The sequence below is a fragment of the Mustela nigripes genome, chromosome 9 (assembly GCF_022355385.1).
Source record: "Mustela nigripes isolate SB6536 chromosome 9, MUSNIG.SB6536, whole genome shotgun sequence".
Classification (NCBI taxonomy): domain Eukaryota; kingdom Metazoa; phylum Chordata; class Mammalia; order Carnivora; family Mustelidae; genus Mustela; species Mustela nigripes.
This window is the reverse complement of record NC_081565.1, coordinates 84,847,696-84,870,326: the sequence shown is the minus strand read 5'-3', so window position 1 is coordinate 84,870,326 and position 22,631 is coordinate 84,847,696. Positions and strand designations below refer to the sequence as shown.

Sequence of the window (22,631 nt, the reverse complement as noted above, 5' to 3'; positions counted from 1 at the left end):
AACTGTCCTTTGATTAGGACTGAGCCTTTCTCTGTAGCGTAGGTTTGCTGATTGGAACAAGTCTTTCATTAATCAGCATTCATAACAAATCCTTTCAGTTTACATGTTGCTACTTTAATGCTTTAAATTTCAGAGAACTGAAAAGCGGTGGTTCTCAGTGTGATTCCCAGACCAGCAGCATCACATGGGAATTTCGTAGCCTGCAGATTCTTTGCTTTCACTCTATACCTACGGAAAAGGAAACTAAGGGAGTGGTGCTCAGTCATCTGCTTTCACAAGGCCTCCACACTCAAGTTTGAGAACCACCATTCTATATTTCAGATTTCCCCCATTTTTCTGTTTCTTTTACCAATTTTAACAGCAGTGTTTGTAGCGACTTGCATTTAAGTTTTTCCTAAGCTTCTGATTTCGTTTTTGAAGATAGAATCCTGTTCATTTTTACTCTCATAGCTGATCTAATATTTATTAGATTAGCTAATTACACTAACAATAAAACTTCCCTAATGAGGTTTTGGAACAAATATGACTGGTGTTAGGAGTGCACACAGCTCAACTCTCGGGAGCAGAACTGTGGGGGCGCTCCGGAGAGCCGCGGGTAGGCTGTGAGTTTTCAGCATGTCCTGGGTATCTCCACTGTCGCTGGAGAGGAGGTGGTTTCATTCAGCAAGTTGGGTAAATGAAGATCGGTCAAGAGAGCTTTTCGCATATATTTTCCATACAGGCTTACAGTTTTCTCTGTTCTATCTTTATCGCCGTTAACGCAGTGTGCATGTTTTAGGCTTGTTGGTTTGTAAGTAGACTGTGGAGCTTGAAATTTGTTTTTGAAAACTCCATGTTTTAGGTCAATATTATGGGAAAGAGAGAGATCCGCTCAGCGGTTCGTAGGGAAGATGTCTGCCTGTTACTGCTGACACCAGATAGGAAACTGCACGGCAGCTAGTACATGAGTTGAAAACAGGCGGGTATGTTCTTTGCTAGCCTGACACATACACCTTTTGGTCCAGCTTAGGGTGCCTACTTTGATTATGGGGAAACCAGCCATATGTGGGATTAAGTCAGTTCAACACGTCATGATGGCCATTTGTACCAAAGCGCAAGGAAAGCATTTGCCCACATGGAGAGACGTTAACGGGTTGCATGATTTCATCTGGAATCCGACCTGCTGAAATGAAAACATCGGTCTTTGGAAGTGTTCTGGATGGAGCTTTGATTGAGCTGCTTTTTTAAATCTATGTGTAAATTATTGGCTCATCTCAGAAAGGGGCAGGGCCCAAATAGCCTGTCTACGCAGACTCTGGGTCATCTTGTGCTGCAGTGGTGGGTCATGGTGTGGCGATGAGACATCAATAGAAGACTGCCCGATGCAAAGAAAATAATTTATGTAACAACATCCGGTGTCCTGTCCCACCGAAGGGGTTAGGATACGGAATTGTTGTTGGTTGGTGTTCCTTGTTCACTGACACAGCAGTCTAGTTGTTCCACCGAGAAAGTAGTTGTTGCTATAAACTCGATTTTTAAAAAGTAATGAATGTTGCTTAAATGCTTAAGGTAGGGTGAAGTCTTTGCTAGCATTAGGCTCTCAATCCACATATTTGATATGCAGAGCATAAATTACGGGTCTGCATTTAAATTCCACTTTGCTGTCCAGAGAAGCGTTTATAAAAGTAATGAAAATTGTGGTTTCATGCAAAACTGAAGAAAAATGAGAAGACACAATTACACAGAAAATAGTTATTGAATAATTTTTGAATGGTAACTGTAAGCTAATAATATATATGTTAAATTATGTTACCATTATATAACATTCCTTGATGGTGTTGTTATCTAGATTTTATGGATGGGAAAAATGGATTAAGAAACCTGATGATTTGCCCAAGGTTATTTGACTGGTGGTTGGTGGAGCTGGGATTTGAACTGTGGTCTGTCTAAGGCTAAGGCCCAGGCTTTTAAATACTACTTTACATCTTAATATCTGGTAACTTTAATATTCCTGGCCTGTTTTTAAAAACTTCTCTCTTCCTGTCAATTCCAGAGATAACATTCAATAACTTGACAACGGTGACCTTTCTAAACAAATAAAGAGTGTTACAGAACCAGATGGCCCAAGATTATATTTTATTTTTCTGGCTCAAAATAAATTGCTTGCTCTAAGACTGATAAAATCCAAAAAAGACCCTCTGTGTCCTAGGACTTCATCAGGCCACATGGCCAGCCAGTGCCCTTTATCCTGAGCCAGTCACAAGTACAGAGCCTTATGTCTTTATACTCTAATTTAGATTAGGGCCTAATGAAAGGGCAAGAAGCAGCTTTGTTAAATGAGATCATTCTGGACTTCAGTAATGGCGGTGCGTTAGGGTAGAGAGATTCTGAGGATTTAAAGGCAGGCATACCACTCTCTGTCTTATTAAGTGGATGTCCACCAAAAGAAAGCTGATTTCTAATTTAACAAGCTCCCAAATTAGGCTTTCTTTAAGTAGGATTTTTCTAGTAATTAGAAGTCTTAATCTTAATCATTCAAAATGTGGGTGGGGATCTTTTTGAAAACGTAAGACAAATATGTTAGAAAAAGAAAATTCTGTACTGGACACGTAAGTTACTGTATCACACATAAACAGTGCCTTCACGAGCTCAGTTACACGCCATGAAGTTCAGGTTTAGACAGACCAGGTCACACAGGGTGGGCATGGAAAGGTTTCGGGATACATTTCAAAGCGCCAACAGTAATAAGAAACTGTGGACTTAAGAGTCAGGAGGCCTGTGTTTTAGTCTTGGCTTCGCCATGCTCCGTAAGGATCATTGACCAAGTGATTTAAGTTCTCTGGGTCTGTTTTTCTCCCTTGTAGAATGAGGCCAGAATTGTATCACCTGCCTTATTTCATTACAGGTTTGTTCTGAGAACCAGATGAGGGAGCACATCACAAAGTCACGGTGACGTTCAAGTAAATGCCATGGTTGTCGTGGCATCTAGTACATGACGGCAGCCGTCCTGACCTGTGAGCAGGACGGATCTGCATTTGGCACTGTTCTGTGATTGACCAGTTTGTTGATTTCGGGAACTATAATTTGAACAGATTTCAGAAAATTAGAAAAGATACAGCCAGAGGCTTCGTATCTGTTCCCAACTATCTTAGCAAGATAAATAACCCAAAGAATATTAGAATGTTAGTGCTAGAAGGACCCCTGAAGGTCGTCTATCTTACCCTCCTTATTTTAAGACAGAGGGCACCCTCCTAATCATATTTTTGTCATTTCTGCCATGTTTATGAGCGTACAGAGTAACACTGTCACCAGCATTGTTAATTGTGAAGGGTGTCAACCGTGTCTCAATCTTGATAGATATAAATTTCTGATAATGTAAAGCCAGAGGAAAAAGTTAATGCTTGGAGGCAGGATCATGTTGTGAAAAGAGCCTGGGCTTTGGTGTCTAAAGCTGGGATGGAATCTTGATTCTGTCACTTACGAGTTTTGGGACAGTGGGAAACGTACTTACTATTGGGTACAGTGCACCTACTTCACTCTGCCTTTTCCCCTGCCACGCAGGCTACATCTTACCGTAACCATTTTCACAGGTGATTTCTTGGGGTCTGAGATGAGTTGCCTTTTTATATTATTTATACTAACGGTTCCTGACCTTTTCTCCCCATCTCCAACAGTGATTCCTTAAGATTGCAGGGAGAGGTTGTGGCAAACCAGAATCTTGGAGTTGTGAGTCAGGTGTAGTTAGAAAAGGCTTCCCTTTGATGCTGGTTTAGGGAGTTACATATGGAGCTGTTATTTTAAAACTATAATTGTGTTGGGCCATTTGTCAAATTTTTGTTTTACATGATTGAGTTTCAATTTGTCTGTGTTGCTTTTGCTTATATTAGGGGTTACATGTGTTTAGAATGCATTAGAAAGCTAAATGGGCAGTTTTTTAAATGTGAGATCATAAAATACTATTAAGTATACTCTCCTGAGAAGGTCTCTTCTAAAAAAAAAAAAAACAGAAAATAATATTTTATCACTGAAAACTCATTAAGAGCAAACACGATGGGTATTTACAATTCCTAGTCAAGAGTAATGACCTTTGTGTACTTCTAAGAGCACAATGTTAAGAGATTATTCCATAGTTTATCTACTGATGATAATAGGTTTGCTTTTCTTGCACTTATTAAGAATATTCTTTGAATTCTTCTTTGATATCCTGGAAATATACAAGTTGATCCTTAAATCTGAAAAGTGAAAATTCAAAACCAACTACTTATTACTTCTAGATTCTTATGGGACTGGACCAGAGGAAGAAAGCTTGGTAAATAAAGAAAATAATATACAAACCAGAAGCCTATGATTCAGTGTGAATTTTCTGTGACTATCAGCATAGCTGTGGATGTGTTTCTCTTTCTCTCTCTTGTTAATTAAATAAATGGACAGAATTTCTTCCTTGATCATCTGTGACATAATTTCATTGTAACCAGTAGTCAGTGGCTTTCGTGAAGTTGAATTTTCTTAATATGAATTTGTACAGAGAGGCTTTATGTTTGTCTAAATTTGGGCTATACTGTTTAGAGAATGGGTATTGCAGTTTTTTGTGATAGTAAATTGGTTGTGAAAAGGGATACTAAAGTGTAGCTTTACATTTTTTCCACTCGTTTTTACATTGTCCCTCAGAATGTTTAGTGTTTTGTCATGAAATTATGTTTTTGTGCAAAAAAGAAAACAATCGGACGAAAATAACGAGAAATGTTTTCAGTTGTCCAAGGCTAATGTTGATTTAAATAGGTCTGGGTCTTCATGGTTGACAGCTACAGATAATTAGCTTTTTCTTCCTTAACAAAGAAAGCAAATGGAGCTGCAAGACATTCATTGCCTTTTCTGTCATCGTAATAATAATGTATGTATTTAACTTCTGCAGTTCCTTAAATTGATTTAGTGCTAAGCTGCCTACATTACGTGTAACAGGAGTGACAGGTGAAAGCTGCGGCACACATTTGCGGGGCCGACTCGAGCCTTGATTGACAGCAGAGTTCCTCTCTACAAGAACTAGCAGTGTTTGGAGCTCACAAAGGGCCAGATACATAATTCTTCAACTTGTAGAGCAGATTCACCAAATGAATTTTAAAAAGTGATTGCCGCTCAGTGTATTTGAGCGTTTACGTTCTCAGCTTTGGGTCGGGGCACCAGCAGACAGAATTTCTCCTGACTGCTGGAAAGGAGGGAATTCCGTTTAAGCATGTTAATATTTGTAATTTAAGATCGATACTTCCAAACTGGAGATCAGGTTCCAACTTTGTACCCAGTAGCTGAAAATTTTGAGCTGTGACTGATTGACCTTACTTGAAGAAGCCGAGTGTTACATCTATTTGAAGGAGGCTTTAAAGACTGTAAATCGAGGTATCCTTAAGTGAAAATATCCATTTTCACATCTCCGGAGTTTCATCTCTGGAAAGGTTTACCTACAGGGCTTGATGGTTTCCTTTGGTCAGAGTGGCTGAGTGTGATCATCTTTCACGAGTGCTCCAACTGCTCTGCATATCCTTCATTCCTGTGACCCATGCCCAGAAGCTAGGATTGAAAAGAGTCTTGGTGACTGCTGTTGAAAAATGCTCTATGATGAGCTCCGAATGCTTTTTTGTTTTGGTGACACCTCCTTTTGTGTCTGTGGGGTGGAAGGGGAGCCCTCCGTGTCCGTGTACATTGGCAGCCTCTACTGGCCATTGCACAGAGCAGCACTGACCTCTGTGTTTTTTGCTCGAGCCTGGATATGATTTTATTTGGGTTCACCTCTCCCTTCCTTGGTCCTAATCCTCTTTGTTACCCCCTTTTAAGGACTACTTTATCTTTTGAATATTGATTTATAGCTATTAAAGAGCTACTAGCCCAGTGTTCTTGTCAATTAACTAATACCTTAGATGAATTTGTTAGAATCTTGGGAGAAGTTGAAAATGTAACCTTGCCCTGAGAAATAATTTCCATGTAAGAGGTAAGCTAGATTTCTTCTTTTAATAGATTTTAAAATACTTTCTTAGTTGCATACCTTTGGGCATTCACTTGTGATTGCCACATGACCTCGATCCCCTAAAAGAAAGCCTTGACTCAATGATAGATTTAATTAAAGAGATACTTATTAATTCTCTAGATTTAGCTGTACCAACTCTCTTAGAGGTTTCTAGAAAATAGGAATAAACTCTAATTGGTTTTATGAATATAGGTACCTTTGAGGGTTGGTGGAAGGTCTAGATTTTTTAAGTATACACAGTTTAAAATATCTGTAAATAAAATACCCAGTGGCAGTAAGCCCTGGGTTATTTTGGTTTAAGGGTTTGAGACTCATAATATATTTGTTTGGGCACCATTTGACCACAGTAGCTAATTTCCACCACAAAACAGATGCATTTGTTGACATTTCAATTTTATCAGTGGCTCTACTGGTCTCTTAGTTATCTGTGAGTCTCTTGGCATTATCAAACAAGAAACATAGCTGAATCTTTTTGTGTAGTCCCATGAATGATGACTCTCATTCCTTTTGTTTTCACTGCTCCAGGATTAATATAGGACAGTACTGCTACTGCTCCTTGATTCCATGTTCGTTGCCTTCTAATTCAACCCATATAGCATGAGCATATGTATTTCACCAAAACATTGCTTTTATCAAATCGCATTTTTATTTATTTTATTTTATTAAGTGGGCTCTGTGCCCAATGTGGGGCTCAAACTCACAACCCTGAGATTAAGAGTCACACGCTCTACTGACTGAGCCAGCCAGGTACCCCCCAATCACACTTTAAAAAAAAAAAGAGAGATTTATTTTTTTCTTGAGTGGAGGAGCTGAGTGGTATAGAGGATAGAAAAAGAAAAGAACAGTGGGCTATTTTTGCCCTAGTTCTGCCTGTATGACCTTAAGCACAAAAATATACCTCCCTGGACCTCTGTTTCTCCATTCTGTAAAATCATTTGTTGTGAAAATTGGTTGAGATAATGAATGTGAAATTGCCATTACTTGTACTACTACAGGGTAAAAAGATCAAATTCCTAAATCTAGAATTTCTTTCCTAACAGCTCCATTTCTGTACTATGCCTGCCATATAATAGGTGTTCTCGGATAATTGAATCCTATCTTTTCCCAGCCTTATCTTGTACTTCTCTCTAATCTTCCAATTCAGGTAAGTAGTCTCTACTTTCTCCGCTGAAAATGTTGTTCACAGCCCAATATCTCTGTCTCAACCTCGTTTGTTTTTTCAAACTCTTTGTTCAGGAATGGTCAAGTCTCTCATATCTCATTCTGTCCCCTTTGCTTTCTTTTCAACGATGACAATCTTACTGTCTTTACCACTCACCACTCTACTTTGGTATGTATAATATCTTGATTATTAATAGAAGTGTCCTGTGTGTATGGCTTTTCTTCCCCAGTGTATTGTAGGCTCTTGGCATACAGGAATAATAGGTTTGATTTTGTAGTTACTGTTTAGGGATATTTTAAAAAAAAGATATTTATTTATTTATTTAAGAGCGAGGAAGCATGAGCAGGAGGGAGGAACAGAGAGAGAGAGGGAGAAGCAGACTCCCTGCTCAGCAGGGAGCCCTTCGCAACACAGGGGTTGATCCCAGGATCCTGGGATCATGACCGATGCTTAACCTGCTTGAGCTGCCCAGCAGCCCCTCTTTTTTTTTTTTTTTAAGATTTTATTTATTTATTTGACAGAGAGAGATCACAAGTAGACAGAAAGGCAGGCAGAGAGAGGAGGAAGCAGGCTCCCCGCTGAGCAGAGAGCCCGATGCAGGACTCGATCCCAGGACCCTGAGATCATGACCTGAGCTGAAGGCAGAGGCTTACTGAGCCACCCAGATGCCCCCAGGTGCGCCTCTTTAAGGACATTTTAATGTGACTTATAATATATCCAAGATGACCTGTTGATAAGTAATGGTTTATATTGTATTTGCCAGGAGATAAAAGTTTAGAACAAGGATTGGCAGGTTGTTAGATATGACATGCTATGCTTCTAATAGACCACAAATACTCTGATTTGTGGGGTTAAGTCTCCAGACTGTCAGGGCTTTGGGGTAGGATCTCCCTCTGGAAAAACAACCTACAGGTTATTATCAGTTGAACAGTCTTTTCTTTTAATAAAGCATCTTTTAAAATATAGATACCTTCATTAGTAAGCAGGTCTTCATATTGTAATATAGTTTTCTTGTGAGTATAAAGGAAATTTAAAGAAAGGCATAGAAATTGTAGCATTGAGAAGAGACTGGTTTTTCCACTGAGATACCCTTTTGCGGTTTTGTTTGGGTTTTTGTTTGTTTTTTTAGCATTGGCATTTTTATATATTCAAATCAAACAATGTGGATAGGTAAGGTATTAGGAATTTCCACCAGTGTGTATCTTCAATATGTTTGATTGCTGTAGCAGTTTTTTATCTGGCCATATTGGTTAGCAGTTTGCATACATTCTAGTTCCCCAATATAAAGTGTACAGTTTGATAGTCAGGTTTAGTCCTACTCCACTGTCACAATCAAGGAACAGAACATTTTCATCATCCCCCCAAATTTGTTTCTCTCCTTTTTTTTTTTTTTTTTTAAAGATTTTATTTATTTATTTGACAGGCTGAGATGACAAGTAGGCAGAGAGGCTGGCAGAGAGAGAGTGTGGGTGGGGGGGGAGCAGGCTCCTTTCTGAGCAGAGAGCCCAATGCAGGGCTAGATCCCAGGACTCTGGGATCATGACCTAAGCCAAAGGCAGAGGCTTTAACCCACTGAGCCACCCGCGCGCCCCATGTTTCTCTCCTTTTGTAGTTGATCTTCTTCTACTCCATCCCTGGGCCTCTGGTGACCGCAGATCTGCATTGTATCCATTATTGTCTTGTTTTTTCTAGATTTTGCTCTACGTGGAATCACACAATATATAGCCTGGCTTAGTTTAGGTCACACTTAAATTGAGATTGGACATGAATCATTTAGAGTGGAACCTTCTCGTTGCTGAGTGTTGTTCACTGCATGGCCCTCCACACTTTGTTGAGTCTCTTTGGATTGTTTCTAGATTTTGGCTCTGCTGGAGAAAGTAGTTAAGTGCATTTAGGGCAAGTGTTTGGGCGTATGTTTTATTACACTCAGGTAGGCGAATAGGAGATTGTGGAATCCTATGATAAGGGCATGTATAATTTTATGAGTAGTTGCCAGTCTGTTTTCCAAAGCAGCTATGCCATTTTGCATCCCCGCTGGTAGGGTGGAAGGGTTCCAGCTGCTCCTTGTCCTTGCCAGTACCTGGGATTGACAGTGCTTTTAATTGTAGCTATCGTTCTGGTGACTATGTAGTGGTAACTCATTGTAGTCTTAATTTGTATGTCTCTAAAATGACTAATGATGGCGAGCTTCTTTTCATATGCTTATTGGCCATTTGCATATTGTTTTTGTTAATGTCCAACCATTTGCCTATTTTTAAAAATCATGTTGTTGTTGTTGGTTTTCTCCTCTTTATTTAGTTCCTTTTAGATATTTACATATTCCGGGCACAAATCCTATCAGAAATATGTTTTGTGAACTTTTTTCTCGTGTCCGTGGGCTTGCACTTTGATTTTCTTAAGTCTCTCCTTTCAAAGAACAAAAGTCTCATTAAGATGAAGTTCATTTATCAGGGTTTTTTTTTGCATTTTTTTTTTATGGAAGATGAAAAATTTTTTCTAACATAATGTCACTTAAATTGTCTCATGTTATCTTCTAGGAGTTTGTAATCTTATTTTTAGGTCTATAATACATTTTGAGTTAATTTTTATAGATGGTGTAAGATAAGTTTCATATCTTTCCACACAAGTATCCAGTTTTTCCAGCACCATTTGTTGATAAGACTAATTTCTCCATTGAGTTACCTTGACATCTTTATTGAAATGGCCATATATGTAGGGATGTACTTCTGTTCCATCTTTTAAGAAGATTTATTTATGTATTAGAGAGAGCGTGTACATGAGCAAGTCGGGGGTGGGTATGGCAGAGAGAGTGAATTCCAAATAGAGCCCTACTTGGGGCTTGATCTCATGACGTAATCTGAAGTCAACGGTCAGACGTTTAACCTACTGTGCCTCCCTCCCTCCAGTTTTTTTTACTACTATCTTTATGTGTACCCTACTGTCTTGATTGCTGTGGATTTAGAGTCTTAAAATTAGGTGATATATAATTTCTAACATTTCGTCTTGTGTTTCAGATTTGTTGTGATTATTTTAGATCCTTTGCATTTGGATATAAACTTTAGAATTAGCTTGTCTAAATCCACAAAGCCCTTCCTGGAATTTTGATTGCAATTATGTTGACTCTATGGATCAATTTCACAGAAAATAGTATTTTCATTATATTGGGTATGATGATCCATAAACATGATATATCTCTTTTTTAGGTCTTTAATTTCTCTTACTTATGATTTCTAATCTTTCAGTTTTCTTCATATAGTTTTTGTTAAGGTTATCACCAAGTAGATCATATATCTGATACTATTGTAAATAATATATGTTGTAAATTTCGGTAGTATTGAAATACAATATGGCTGGTATAGAAATATATTTGACTTTTTAGATATTGACCTTACAACCTCGTAATGTTACTAAATATACCTACTATTCCTAATAACTTAAAAAAAAAAAACAAAACGCCTTGGGATTTTTTGCATAGATGATCATGTTGTCTGCAAACAAAGATGGTTTTACTTCTTTTCTGATTTGTCTGCTTTTTATTCATCTTTCTTGCCTTATTGCATTGATTATGACCTACAGTGTTGGATCAAAATGGTACGGGAGGCTGTCCTTGTGCTCTTCCTGATCTTAGAAATACAACATTTCGTCTTTCACCATTAAGTTTACTATTGGCTCTAGGTTCTTTGTGGATACCCTTAATTAAATTGAGGATGTTCCTTTCTGTTGCCTGTTTGCTGGGAGTTTTTATTTATGAGTGAATGTTAAATCCAGATGATCCTACGCTTTTTCTCTTTAAGTCTGTTAACCTGGTAAATTACCACGATTGATATTCTAATGATAAAGCAACTTTGAATTCTGGAATAAGTCTGATTTTGTCATGATTCATGACATATATCTATATGTCACGAGGTTTGATTTGTCAGCATTTTTTAACAGATATTTTTGTGTCTTTTTTCCTGAGGAATATTGATAGTAGTTAAATTTCCTTGTTTTTGTCATTTAAAAAAAATCAGGATAATCTTAGCCTTGTAAAATGAGTTAGGGAATGTTTCCCTGTCTTTTATTTTTGGGAATAGTAAACACCAACTGCCTTATGATTTGGGAAATACTGAAATTCACTTTTGTAACTCTAACAACCTAATTCTTGTTACTGAAATAAGAAATGTTCAGTATAGGAAAAGGCCATGTTCTTCCTTTCAGATATTCTCCACATGGTTACTTGCCACTAAAACCAAAATAAAGCAAAAACCAAAATAGTAGGTATGCTAATATAGGTGTTTGTAAAACTTAATATGCAAATTAAAAATTTAATAACTTGGATGTGAGTTTAATATCAATAAACCATATATATGATATATGATATATCCATAGAGATGTTAATGCTTGTGTTAATTTTTGTTCATAAAACATTCTGTGATGTCCCTTGAACATTCTCTGTAGGTGGTGCTTTGTTTATACTTCTGCTTCTTACCAGACTTGTCTATGGTAATTGTTATGTTACCACGAATGTAAAAGAAACTTTGCTGTAGCAGAATATTATTCTGATTGTACTTCTTCCTAGCAAGAACCTGGTCCTCGAGAGTGTAGTAGTTCTTACGTCATGTGTTTTTAGATGAGAAGACTGGCAGATGCATTCCAGTTTCTTAGTCCTCACTAGTGTTGCTTTACTGAATGGCTCTTTACATGCTGGTGTTAAAACTATTCTGTCTTCACCCCAAGTGTGTCCTTCGAGTCCTTTGAACTTTAGGGTCATGATGACAGATGCTTTTCCTGACAAACACAGTATCTGTTAAAATGGTTTCGGAGGATTGGGATATTGGATCAAATGAATAAAAATGATGAACTGTAACATTTAATAAAGAAACACAAAACTCAATTTATGTTTTCATACCATGAAAATAGTTATTCTCTTACGTACTTTCAATAACATCAAAGTATAAACTTTGCTGTAAGATTTTAAAAACATTTGCTGCATGTGTCTTGTGATCCGACTCAGACTGTAACTGCTCCCCAGCCCCCCAACTCAGGAGAAGCTCTTTGGCCTGTAAATCACCTAGTGTATTCTTGATTTTGTAAATATTTTACATTTCATGGAATAATGGGATTTCAAAACTACCAGGAAAGTTTAAATTACATGAAAGAGAATTTCATAAGGTGCTTAAATAGATCCTTTTTTATTTTTCCTCTCATAGCAATCATGAACTTGAAATTTCTCTCCTGTGTAAATTTGCTAAATGCTTACCTTGCAGTAAATACCACCCACATAATGACATAAGATCTAAGAATCAGTAGCTATAAACTAAATCATTAAGCGTATTGTTGCTACTTGGCATGATTATATTTTAGGCAGTATCTCATCCCCATGAGTTGTATTTATATTTATTTACTGTGTGGAGTGACATAAAAAGCTGAGTTACAAATGACTCTTTTAAAGGCAGCAGTGGAGACTGTTACTGTGTAACACATATTTTAAATGAATTTTAGTGAAAGCAAGGAAATAAGAAAAAAATAGTCTCAGGGATGGGTGTCAGAACTCACTGGGAAATGCCGGATTTTGTCGATTGCAGCGACCTGTCATTGTACAAGAGCAATCATTCTGTGGGGACATTAACTACATCAGAATGAGAATGCAGTAGAAATAGTGGAAGGCATTTGTAGTTTAGCTCTCTGTTGCGCATATAGTAAAAATATGTTGCCCGTTAGGAAATGGGCTAGGTGATGCCCAAGTATCATCCTTTCTCACTATAGAAACAGAAGTTCGTGTATTTGGAAATGGCAACAAAATAGTGAGCAATGTCTCGGAGCTTTTTTGGATAGTGGACTAGCTGCTATCATATTGTAATGTAATTAGTGGTATATTGTTTGAAGACATTTTTTTTTTTTAGCCCCTAATAATCCTCTTAAACTTGGGAAGCTGAGAGGTTAGGCGCTAGCTCTGTGAAATCCTGCTTTAGTTAAGATGTACAGAGAATGAGATGAATAAGTAACATGAATAAACAACAGCTTTGGTTTATTAGTTTCAAGCTTCATGCTAAGAAAAGTAAAATTGGACGCTAAACATTGTAATGTTATGTTTTCAGAAGTTTTGCTTACCCTGCTTGGTGAGTGTGTAAGCTAGAGGAAGAATGGGTGGGTGACTGTAAGAATGATAACTGTTTCATTGAACAAGGGCTTTTTTTCTAAGAGTATTAAATTTATGCTACGGCACTGTTAGATTCTTCTTTTTCATGGATGTGTCCACTGAGGTATAAGAATATTTGTGTTGATTTCAAACCCTTTAGTCTTTACTCTAAGTTGCTGAGATGCTGATCTCACGTGTCTCATTATGGGAAAATTTGGCATTTTAGTATAATATAATTTCACGTTAGTATCTGAGAGGTACCTTTGGGATTTGCTCAGCCCCTGCCTTCCATGGTCCAGTTTGTCAGAGATCCCATGACAAAGCTGGTTTGCGCATTCATATCTGAGACGGGCGTAAGCCAGAATCATGACAGAAGGCAAGAGGGATGCCCCAGACCAAGGTCCTCAGATATATAATCATCTTTTAAAAATGAGAACTTCTTGGGGTACCTGGGTGGCTCAGAGGATTAAGCTTCTGCCTTAGCTCAGGTCATGATCTCAAGGTCCTGGGATCGAGCCCCACATCGGGCTCTCTGCTCAGCAGGGAGCCTGCTTCCTCCTCTCTCTCTGCCTGCCTCTCTGCCTACTTGTGATCTCTGTCTGTCAAATAAATAAATAAAATCTTAAAAAGAAAAATAAAAGCAACACGTGTTTTATAGAGAGGAAAGGAACTAATACCCATATCTCACCACCCGTGGAGAATATAGATTTTACCTTCTTTAGGTAATAATACTTAAAATATAAAATTGTTTTAGGGTCATTAGTGGAAGACCCTCTCTTTTACAGATGCTTTTCTATCAAAATGTCCCTAATCTGAGTAGAATAGGTCAGAAGGTAGAAGGATGAGATGGTGGATAATTAAATGGGGCTGAAATGACTCTTTAGGAGAAGATTCAGAGGGAAAAGAATCCCTGTCATGTTACTGAAGCGTCGACTGAGAAGGGAGACACAAATGCGCGACCCTCGTGAGCCCGTCTGTGGACCCGTAAAGTTCTATAAATCAAGAGTGTCTTTAACCACGTCACATATCGTTTGCACTTACCACTTATAATTTGAAAAATATATTTTGGTTCTGGTGGCCTTTTGGTTAGCTTTTTGCACCCACATGAAAAACAGTGTCTTCAGAAGAGAGGATGGTCCGGTAAGGTTGCCAGCTCTGTGGCTCTAAATTCTTTATTCTCCAAATTCAGTTCGCGGGCTCTGGTCCTGGAACTTCCCAGGTGTGTTTTTCACTTTTCACAGAGGTGATTGGGTTAGAAATCATTCCTGGCTATCTGAGTGAGAACCCTTTGGTAACATGCCTTTTGATTCTACGATAAGTGGATGAAATGTGTTGCATAAATCATGTCACAGCAAACAATTGTCACCTGGCACTAGAGCCTGATGAAATTTAAAAATGTTGGCGTCTTGCCTGTAGTGTTCAGCTACAGTTCTATAGAAAGTCTGTCCGTACAGATTGAAGCAGTGCTTGGTAATGCAAGATTTATCTCTCAAGTGAAAGGGCTTGTATGAGTTTATTACAGGGATCCCTGCCCTGAGCTCCCAAAACATACCCAGCAAGGCTTTGTTTTAATTTTTCATTGCTCTTCCTTTGGCGCATTTGTAAGAAAATGGAAGAGACCTTCAGCTTGCAAAACCCTTAGTCTTTATGTAGTTCACCCTCTCCTGCAGGGCAGGACTGCTTTCAAAAGTAGTCCTAGCCCAAATTTGGGCCTTAAGATACTGCTTGTATTTGTGGTGAATGATTCCCTGTCAGACCTCGTCTTCTCTTTAACCTGTTCCGGAAAGTTCTACATGCACCCTTGCTTATAGTCAGTTTACTGATACCCAGCCTTTGCTTCCAGAACCCTGAAGGTCTACTCAGCACGTGCACCAAAGAGGCAATGAACCTATGTGCTTTGACTCTGGAAGAAATATAGCTACAGGGCTTTTCCTTCACACTGGGCCATACTTTCTTTCTAAAAATGTTTGATTTTGGCATTTCCAATCCTGAAAACTTGTGTCACTGATAGGACAGCTGTAAGTTTTTGATGTCTTTGGACTTCAAACAGATGCATACACCATTAAAAACAACAACCCTGTCCTTCCTACCTCCCGTCCCTGGTAGGTTCCCTCTCCACAGACAACAATTTTCCTACTTTTGATCTGATCTGATTCTTGGTATGTGTCTTGTAACCATGTGGATTTATTGTGTGTGCACACAAACACTGGGTGGGCATGTATTTTAATTGTGTGTTACTGGTGTTATCCTCTAGACATCATTTAGTTTGTCTCCAGCACTGATTTAAAGATCTGCTGTGTCATTGGGTATACCTCTTGATTGCTTCTAACCACTGCCTAGGATGCTGTAGGAAGTATTTGCTTATTTTATTTATCTTACGTGTTGGACATCTAGATTACAGTGCCTTTTCATGATGGACTCTATCTTTTTGGGCTGTCTCTTGGACTCCACACAACTTAAATTCCAGCTACATTAATTCTTGTCTGAAGACAGTGTACTCTTTATAATTCCATGGTTTTGTGCATATTTCCAGTCTTTCCACGACTACTTCCTTACCCTGAGAGACTTGACTCCTATCTTTTTTCCTTGGTGAAGACTGCAGCAGTTCCTGCTTCCTAGAGCTAGTTAGTCCCTCTGTACTCTGCTCATATGGCACTTCCTTTCATCTTGGTAATCGAGAAGCTGGTATTTCTGCCTAAAAGTCGATTTTCCCTCTGGATTTTTTGAAGGCGGGGACCACATCTTAGATATCTTTGTGCCCTTTGCTTTCGTGTGGTGAATCGCATACTTTTGGCACGCAGTGACACACTAATTGAGTAAATGAAATGTGCGTAGGTTCTCCCACGTGAAATACTGCCAGTACGAGCACAGATGATTCTCATATGTAAGCATAGGTTGGAACATACACACCGAGGTAGTATTAGAGTTGTGTTCAGGAGGCTGAATCTTGAAACGAGTTGAGGTTTGGGACAATAAGGACCACAACATGTTAGGTTCAGGCCGTAACATGTTCAGAAGTAAAATCAAGAAAAAGCATAAACTGCTGCTCGGGGCAGATGGCATAATACTGGATGTTGGAACAAAGGCAGATTTGTGGAGCTCCTGGTTTGGTTTCAACTTCTCTATGGAAGAAAATGATATTCAAATTCGGTAAAGGAGACTCGTGGTGGTAGCAAGGGGGTTCAAGTCCAAGGAAGGCGGGGCCGTGGGGGAGGGGCAGTGGGGAGAAAGCGCTGGGAGGCTTGGTTTGCTCATCTCGCAACAGTTAGGATCAGGATCAGTCGTGCTGAAGGACTAGCTCGCACATACTGTTTTTATTTCCAGAAAAGAGGGGTCACGGCAGATTTCTGCAACACTAAGATTATGGGTTTCTTATCTATCCTGGGACAGTTCTTTAACTCACTATTAGACACTTTGTGAACACTGTCGTAAAAAAGAAGTAATCCTCTGGAGACCACATGGGTTCACTTGGAATGTGTCACATGACGATTGTGTCACTCTTTTACTGTCTGGGTGGAGTAAGTTGGTTTTGCAAGGGTTTGGCCAGTGTGTCACAGATGGTGTTTGGGAGATAGATGGTCAAATTAGGGTCTGTTTTATGAGGACTGGCAGATTCATAGACGGTTGAAAAAATTTGATGGGAGGATTGATGTCAGCTAGGAGAGAGGTGTTTCTAGTGATGCGATCCGGCTCTCTCTTTCACTTTGTCCTCGCAATCATTTTTATCACCAATTTCGATGAAACGGGCCCATCACATTTGCATATCACATAAAGCTGAGCACCATAGCTAACAGTTTGGGTGAGGGAATCAGGACTAAAAAGCTTAGCCATCTGAAATGACTGGCTGAAACTCAAATGGTCTATAGCAGCGGTTAACGTAAAAGATCTGGATGTAGGTTTGTCAAATTAGCACGCTTGTTGAGAATCAAGTAGACGTGTTTTGAGAGCATTTCATATGAAGAAGACCTGAGAATTTGTGCTCTGTTACTGCCATGTCCCAGGTATAAACTGTTGTCTTAGTACGAGTGCAGTGTGTGGAGTGAAGAAGGTTCGGTCTCCGCTGGTGAGAAAATACCATTATATTCATTACAGCTTCCAGGTTCCAGGATATATCTGGGTACTCTGTCATAAAAGGAATATTTCAATGAATCAGCATGGTTTCCTTATTAAAACATGTGTGTGTGTGTGTGTGGAGTGAGGAATCAGCAGAATAATAGGTATTTTCAAGTATTTAAGGGCTGAAAAAGGACTTTGCCTCGTTGCCTATTTGTTTAGCTTTTACAAGAAAGGAATCAGGTACCCGGTGTGGGGCTGGAAATTGGGCCAGGCATCGGTGACACAGTAGTGACTAAGAACAAAAAGTGGCCTCATCTTGATCTTTTGTGTCACTGACAGTCCTGGGGGTGGGGGGGGGGAGTCGGACATGAAACACCCAGTGACATGAGTGAATGTAAATTACAGCCACGGGTGGCGACAGCGGGGACGGTCGATTTGGTCGGTGCGCTCGCTGCTGTCCGGCGACAGTCGGTTTGGTCGGTGCGCTCGCTGCTGTCCGGCGACAGTCGGTTTGGTCGGTGCGCTCGCTGCTGTCCGCAGGAAGTGAGGCGGGAGACCAGGAAGCGTGGCCATGTGGTTGGCGAGAGGAGCACCGGGATCCCGGAGGAAGGAGCCTGTCCAGGGTGCACCCACACCTGAAAAGGGAGAACAGCGGAGGACACTCGGCCTCTGGAGATTTTGGCAGGAAGTTTATTCTGTGTCTAGGAACAGGGAAAAAGCATCCGCTGGTCTTATCTGGAAGATCGATTTAAATTTGGAATAGCGTCTGTGGGCAGTGTGCGGGCTTGCGGCCGGAGAGGATGTCCTAAACCACCTGAGGAAGGACTGCAGGCCTCAGACGTGGAGTCGCGCTGTAGAAGTCCGGACCGTCCATAAGGGGAATTCAGCAGTGGGCGGCGGGAGAGAGCCCTCTGCTTGCGGATGGAAGATGTGGGTATGGAGCCCGTTTTTGCCACTTACAGGTTTGGTGGCTTTCTGTCCCTCAAGTAACTGCACAACTTTTTGCTCACAACTTTTTGACTGGATTAGATGATTCTTGTAAATGACTTACCAACTGTAAGGTGTTGCATAAAATGGAAGAACTGAGAAAAAAAAAACATCAGTAATTGGTCTTATTGGATGGGGCGATCTAGTAATAGAATGGAGTTCCTGAAATGGTTCCTAGTCTAATTACTTGGAAGTGTTTCAGATCTTTATCATCATTGGGGCACCTGGGCGGCTCAGTCACTTAGGTGTCCAACTTTTGATTTCTGCTCAGGTCATGATATCAGGGTCGTGAGATGGAGCCCTGGGTCAGGTTCTGTTCTCAGTAGGGAGTCTGTCCCTCTGCACCCCCCTTCCCCAGCACTCCTTATCATACTCTCTCTCTCAAATAAATCTTTAAACAAATATTTTTATCATTGTACCTTCAGATCCCTATTCTCCTGCCCATTGTCTTGAAACAATCCTTGACCTGTTAAGTCCGAAAATTTATGATGACTTCGTACTTTTTGACTTTCTAGTAGCAGTCAAGTTGCTCGGTTTGATTTGAGGTCGCGTGTGACCTCAAAAGCAAGAAGTGGCTTTAACGAGTCTTGTAGCAGAATCCTAAAGCAAAAAATTAGAAAGTATAAAGAATTTCTAAAGCTATCTTTGGTGAGGTAGTACTTGTGTCTCTTAAATTATATTCAGGTACACAGAGATATAGATACATTTCTGTGCTAGAGTGTTGCCTGTGTATAGGGTATGTGTGTGTGTGTGTGTCCATGCAGATACACAGAAGATCTTGTGAGCATAAACATGCCATTAGTTTTTGAAGTGCTTCAATTTTAAACCCACAGTAACACAAATCAGGGTAAAATATAGCTCTCTTTTTGGAGACAGCCAGGAGGGAATAGTATTACTAATAACTCATTGAAGGGCGTATGCATTGGTAACATGTTACGTATGCACACATTTATGCACTGAAGTCCATTTGACAAATATTCAATGAGTACCTAAGATGTTTATTTGCCTTGCTCTAACCTGCATTTTTATTAAGCTTATTTACATATGTTACCACTAATCTCAAAAATTTGTGTCTTAGTAAAATATGACATGCCCTTTTGCAGGAAACTAAGGCAAAAGGCCAGGATGTGACTATCACTTAAAATTTTAAACTTACACAATCTTCTGGCATAATCCCCAAGACAGCTTCAACCTTAGCGTTCTGCACATTTAATCAAGTGCTAAATGTTGTTGTCCTTGAGTATTTTGTTCCTTTGATGGTTATAAGAACCACTCTGTTCTGCATATATTACCAATGGTGTATGACTCCTGCTGTTTCTTACTATTTGAGAAGTTTATATGCAGAGGGGAATGCTGCTGTCCATTCTTGTTCTCTAACACCTTTTCTTTAGGGAACGAGGAATAATAATTGCTGAAAACCAATGGCATCTCAGGGGTGTTATGCTTTGGAAGTTGCTTCTGGATCCATAGCTCAGTCGAAGACACGTCTGAGTGGGAAGTCAGATCTTCCCGCAGACTTCCCTTTATACTTATAATGACAGTAATGGATGGACCAGACACTATGCTGAGGATTTTACCCGTACTGTTACTTCATCTTTCCACCAACCCTGTGAAGTGTGGGTATTGTTATTCGAGTGTTACAGACGAAGCTGCTGGGCTTCTGTGAGGCTCAGTCACGGGCCGGGTTCCATCCCCAGTCACTTCTGATTCTGGGACTGCTACGCTGTTTTGAAACAGCTGATTTGCTACAAAAGAAGTTGATTGAAATCATTTTAGACTAATCTTCTTGAGCCACGCTTCTTGCCTTTGCCCTGGTACTATATTAAAAGGAGATAACCCACAGATAGCAGATACAAAGGTAGAAATAAGAAAGTGATAGTCATCCCTGAGTCATAGATTTCTTGTTGTGGCTTTTGTCAGAAGTTTTTAAATAGCTAATGCATACACGGATTAAAAAAAAATAACTCAGATAGCCTGGGAATATATACAGTGCAAATTATGTACCCCCCACTCCGGCCTCCTGTTCTCCCACAGAAAGGCAACCACTGTGTCTCCTTTCTAGTTTTTCTTCCAGAGGTAGAGTTAGCATGAATTGATTTTTGGGGGGAAAAACCAACAAACAAACGTTTGAGCATCATGTCTAAAGAAACAAATATATGGAAGCTTCCAGGACTGGCCCCAAGTGGGGCTGAGCTGGAGAACGCGTAGCTGGTCGTGGATGAGGCTCTCTGTAATGGCCGTCACGTGAGCCCTGTCCCCACAGGAGTCACACAGCCCTCGGGCGGATTGGCCCCATTTTATAGATAAAGAAATCGGTTATTTCCATCCCAGGAAGAGTTGCTTGGAGAGTAGTGTTCAGGTGCAGGCTGTGCCTCTTATCCTGCCATTCTGCTGCAGTGCAAGTGACCTCCGGATTGGAGAGTCTTACAGACAGTTGTACAACTGCAGTGGTCTAAAATTGACTAGAGTTTCTACAGGTAAGCCAGGTAGTCAACTTAAGAAAGCCAAAGGGAATAGCAGATATTTTTTTAACGTTTGAAATGCATTTTTAAATTCTAGAACAGGTTCAGATTTACAGAAGGCTTGCGAGGATAGTGCGGAGAGTGCCCTTCTGCCTCACACCCAGGTCCCCAGATTATCAACAGGTGGCACCAGGATGAGGTTGCTCTCAGTTCCCCCTTTCCAGACTGTACTGTTTGGAAGGAAGCCACTATGCACAGCCCACGTGTAAGGAGTTGGGGAGTCATGTTCCACGCCCTTGAGGGTAGAGTATCTTCATAAATTATTTGGGATACTTCTGCATGTGATTCGTCTCTACTCGCCTGTTCATTTCGTCAGTCATTTATTTATGTGAGTATGGATTTGTGGATATTTATTTTATACTTTAGGCCATAACGCAGTACCATTGTATTTTATTGTTCTCATAGTTCCAGCTTTGGTCATTGGGAGCCTTTAATTGATGCCCGTATCCCTTTGACATATCCTCCTTGTTGTGGGGTTTCTTTTGTTTTCGTTCTGAACACTACTTGGTACCTGGTACTATAGTGTGCATCAGACTCACCCCTGGATTTTCTGCTCTACTCTTAAAAACATTTCTCTAAAAAACCCTGGTTCCTTTTATTGGAAAATAGTATTAGAAACCAAGATCTGGTGCCAGTTTTGGTAGCTCTTTTAAAACCAAATATTTAGTAGCAAAGAACGTCTTAGCTACTGTTTCAGGGAGTGCTGAGTTCTGTTATTTCAAGAAGTCATATGTTAAGATTCCTGGAATATAAAATCTACCTGAGTTGAATAGAATGGTTGCAAGAATTTTAAAGTAAGATTCTTGGAAATAATTATTTTATTACTCTTTCTTGTTACTTTACAAAAGCCACCTGTCCTTGATGGTGCTTTATCCCTGACCAGAACCTGAGGCAAAACTTCAAAACATGGTAATTTGAAGCAGGTTAGGATTAGGTCGAGGGTAGTGGAAAGACTTTAGACTCCATTAGGAAAATTAACAAGCCTGGAGTCTATGGAAAGACATGTAATTCATATTTATGTAAAGAATAATACTTTTTTTTTTGCATCACTAAGTGTTTAAATTTGTGTATCCAACAGAGGATTGGGAGAGAATAGTAAGGGAAGACAAAAAAAAAGTAAAGAACAAAAAATGACTATTGAATATAATGAAAATATTTGGACAGTGGCACTTTTAACTGATTTCAGAGGAATACTCCTTATTAGAGATCTGGCCTTTCTAACTCTAGAATTGAGATTTTCTTAATCTGAGATACTTGCCCGTAGATCAGACAACTGTTTTTGCGGGGTGGGGGGGGTGGTGTTGAAAGGGATTTGTATGTGTATATTTGCCATCTTAGTAGTACTGATAAACATTTCTTGAATGCTTATATCTTCGTTTCATGTTTTGCCCTGTCTTGCTCTGCAAGCATTTCCTTTTACTCGTCAGCATCTACCATTTCAATAAGAAAGTTGAATTGTTCTAGCTCATCAAGCAACCAGATCAGAAGGATCAGGGGATCTGATAGATGTATGCATAAAATATATGTTGATTGAAATAAGCAAAATCCTTTTCTAAGAATTGACCATACGTCTTTTTCCTGGGCTACAGTCATCCTGTTTGTCCTCATTGACCATATTTTAATTTTCTCTTACTCTCACTTTATGTAAAGAATAGTCTTCTGGGGCGCCTGGGTGGCTCAGTGGGTTCAAGCCGCTGCCTTCGGCTCAGGTCATGATCTCAGGGTCCTGGGATCGAGTCCCGCATCGGGCTCTCTGCTCAGCGGGGAGCCTGCTTCCTCCTCTCTCTCTGC

At 39.7% G+C, this 22,631-nt stretch overlaps 1 protein-coding gene across 11 annotated transcripts in view; it reads left to right on the top strand.

The window, feature by feature from the left end:
* Positions 1–22,631, top strand: part of RFX3 (regulatory factor X3) — a 444,560-nt gene that overhangs the window by 207,890 nt on the left and 214,039 nt on the right. For 2 of the 11 annotated variants that reach the window (XM_059411956.1, XM_059411945.1), the window contains exon 1: positions 7,796–7,832. The exons of the other annotated variants lie outside the window; for them this stretch is intronic. In XM_059411956.1, the coding sequence (XP_059267939.1) occupies positions 7,823–7,832 (10 nt within the window). In that variant the 5' untranslated portion in view covers positions 7,796–7,822. Of the gene's footprint in view, positions 1–7,795; positions 7,833–22,631 lie in introns of those variants that run through there. 11 annotated transcript variants of the gene reach the window in all.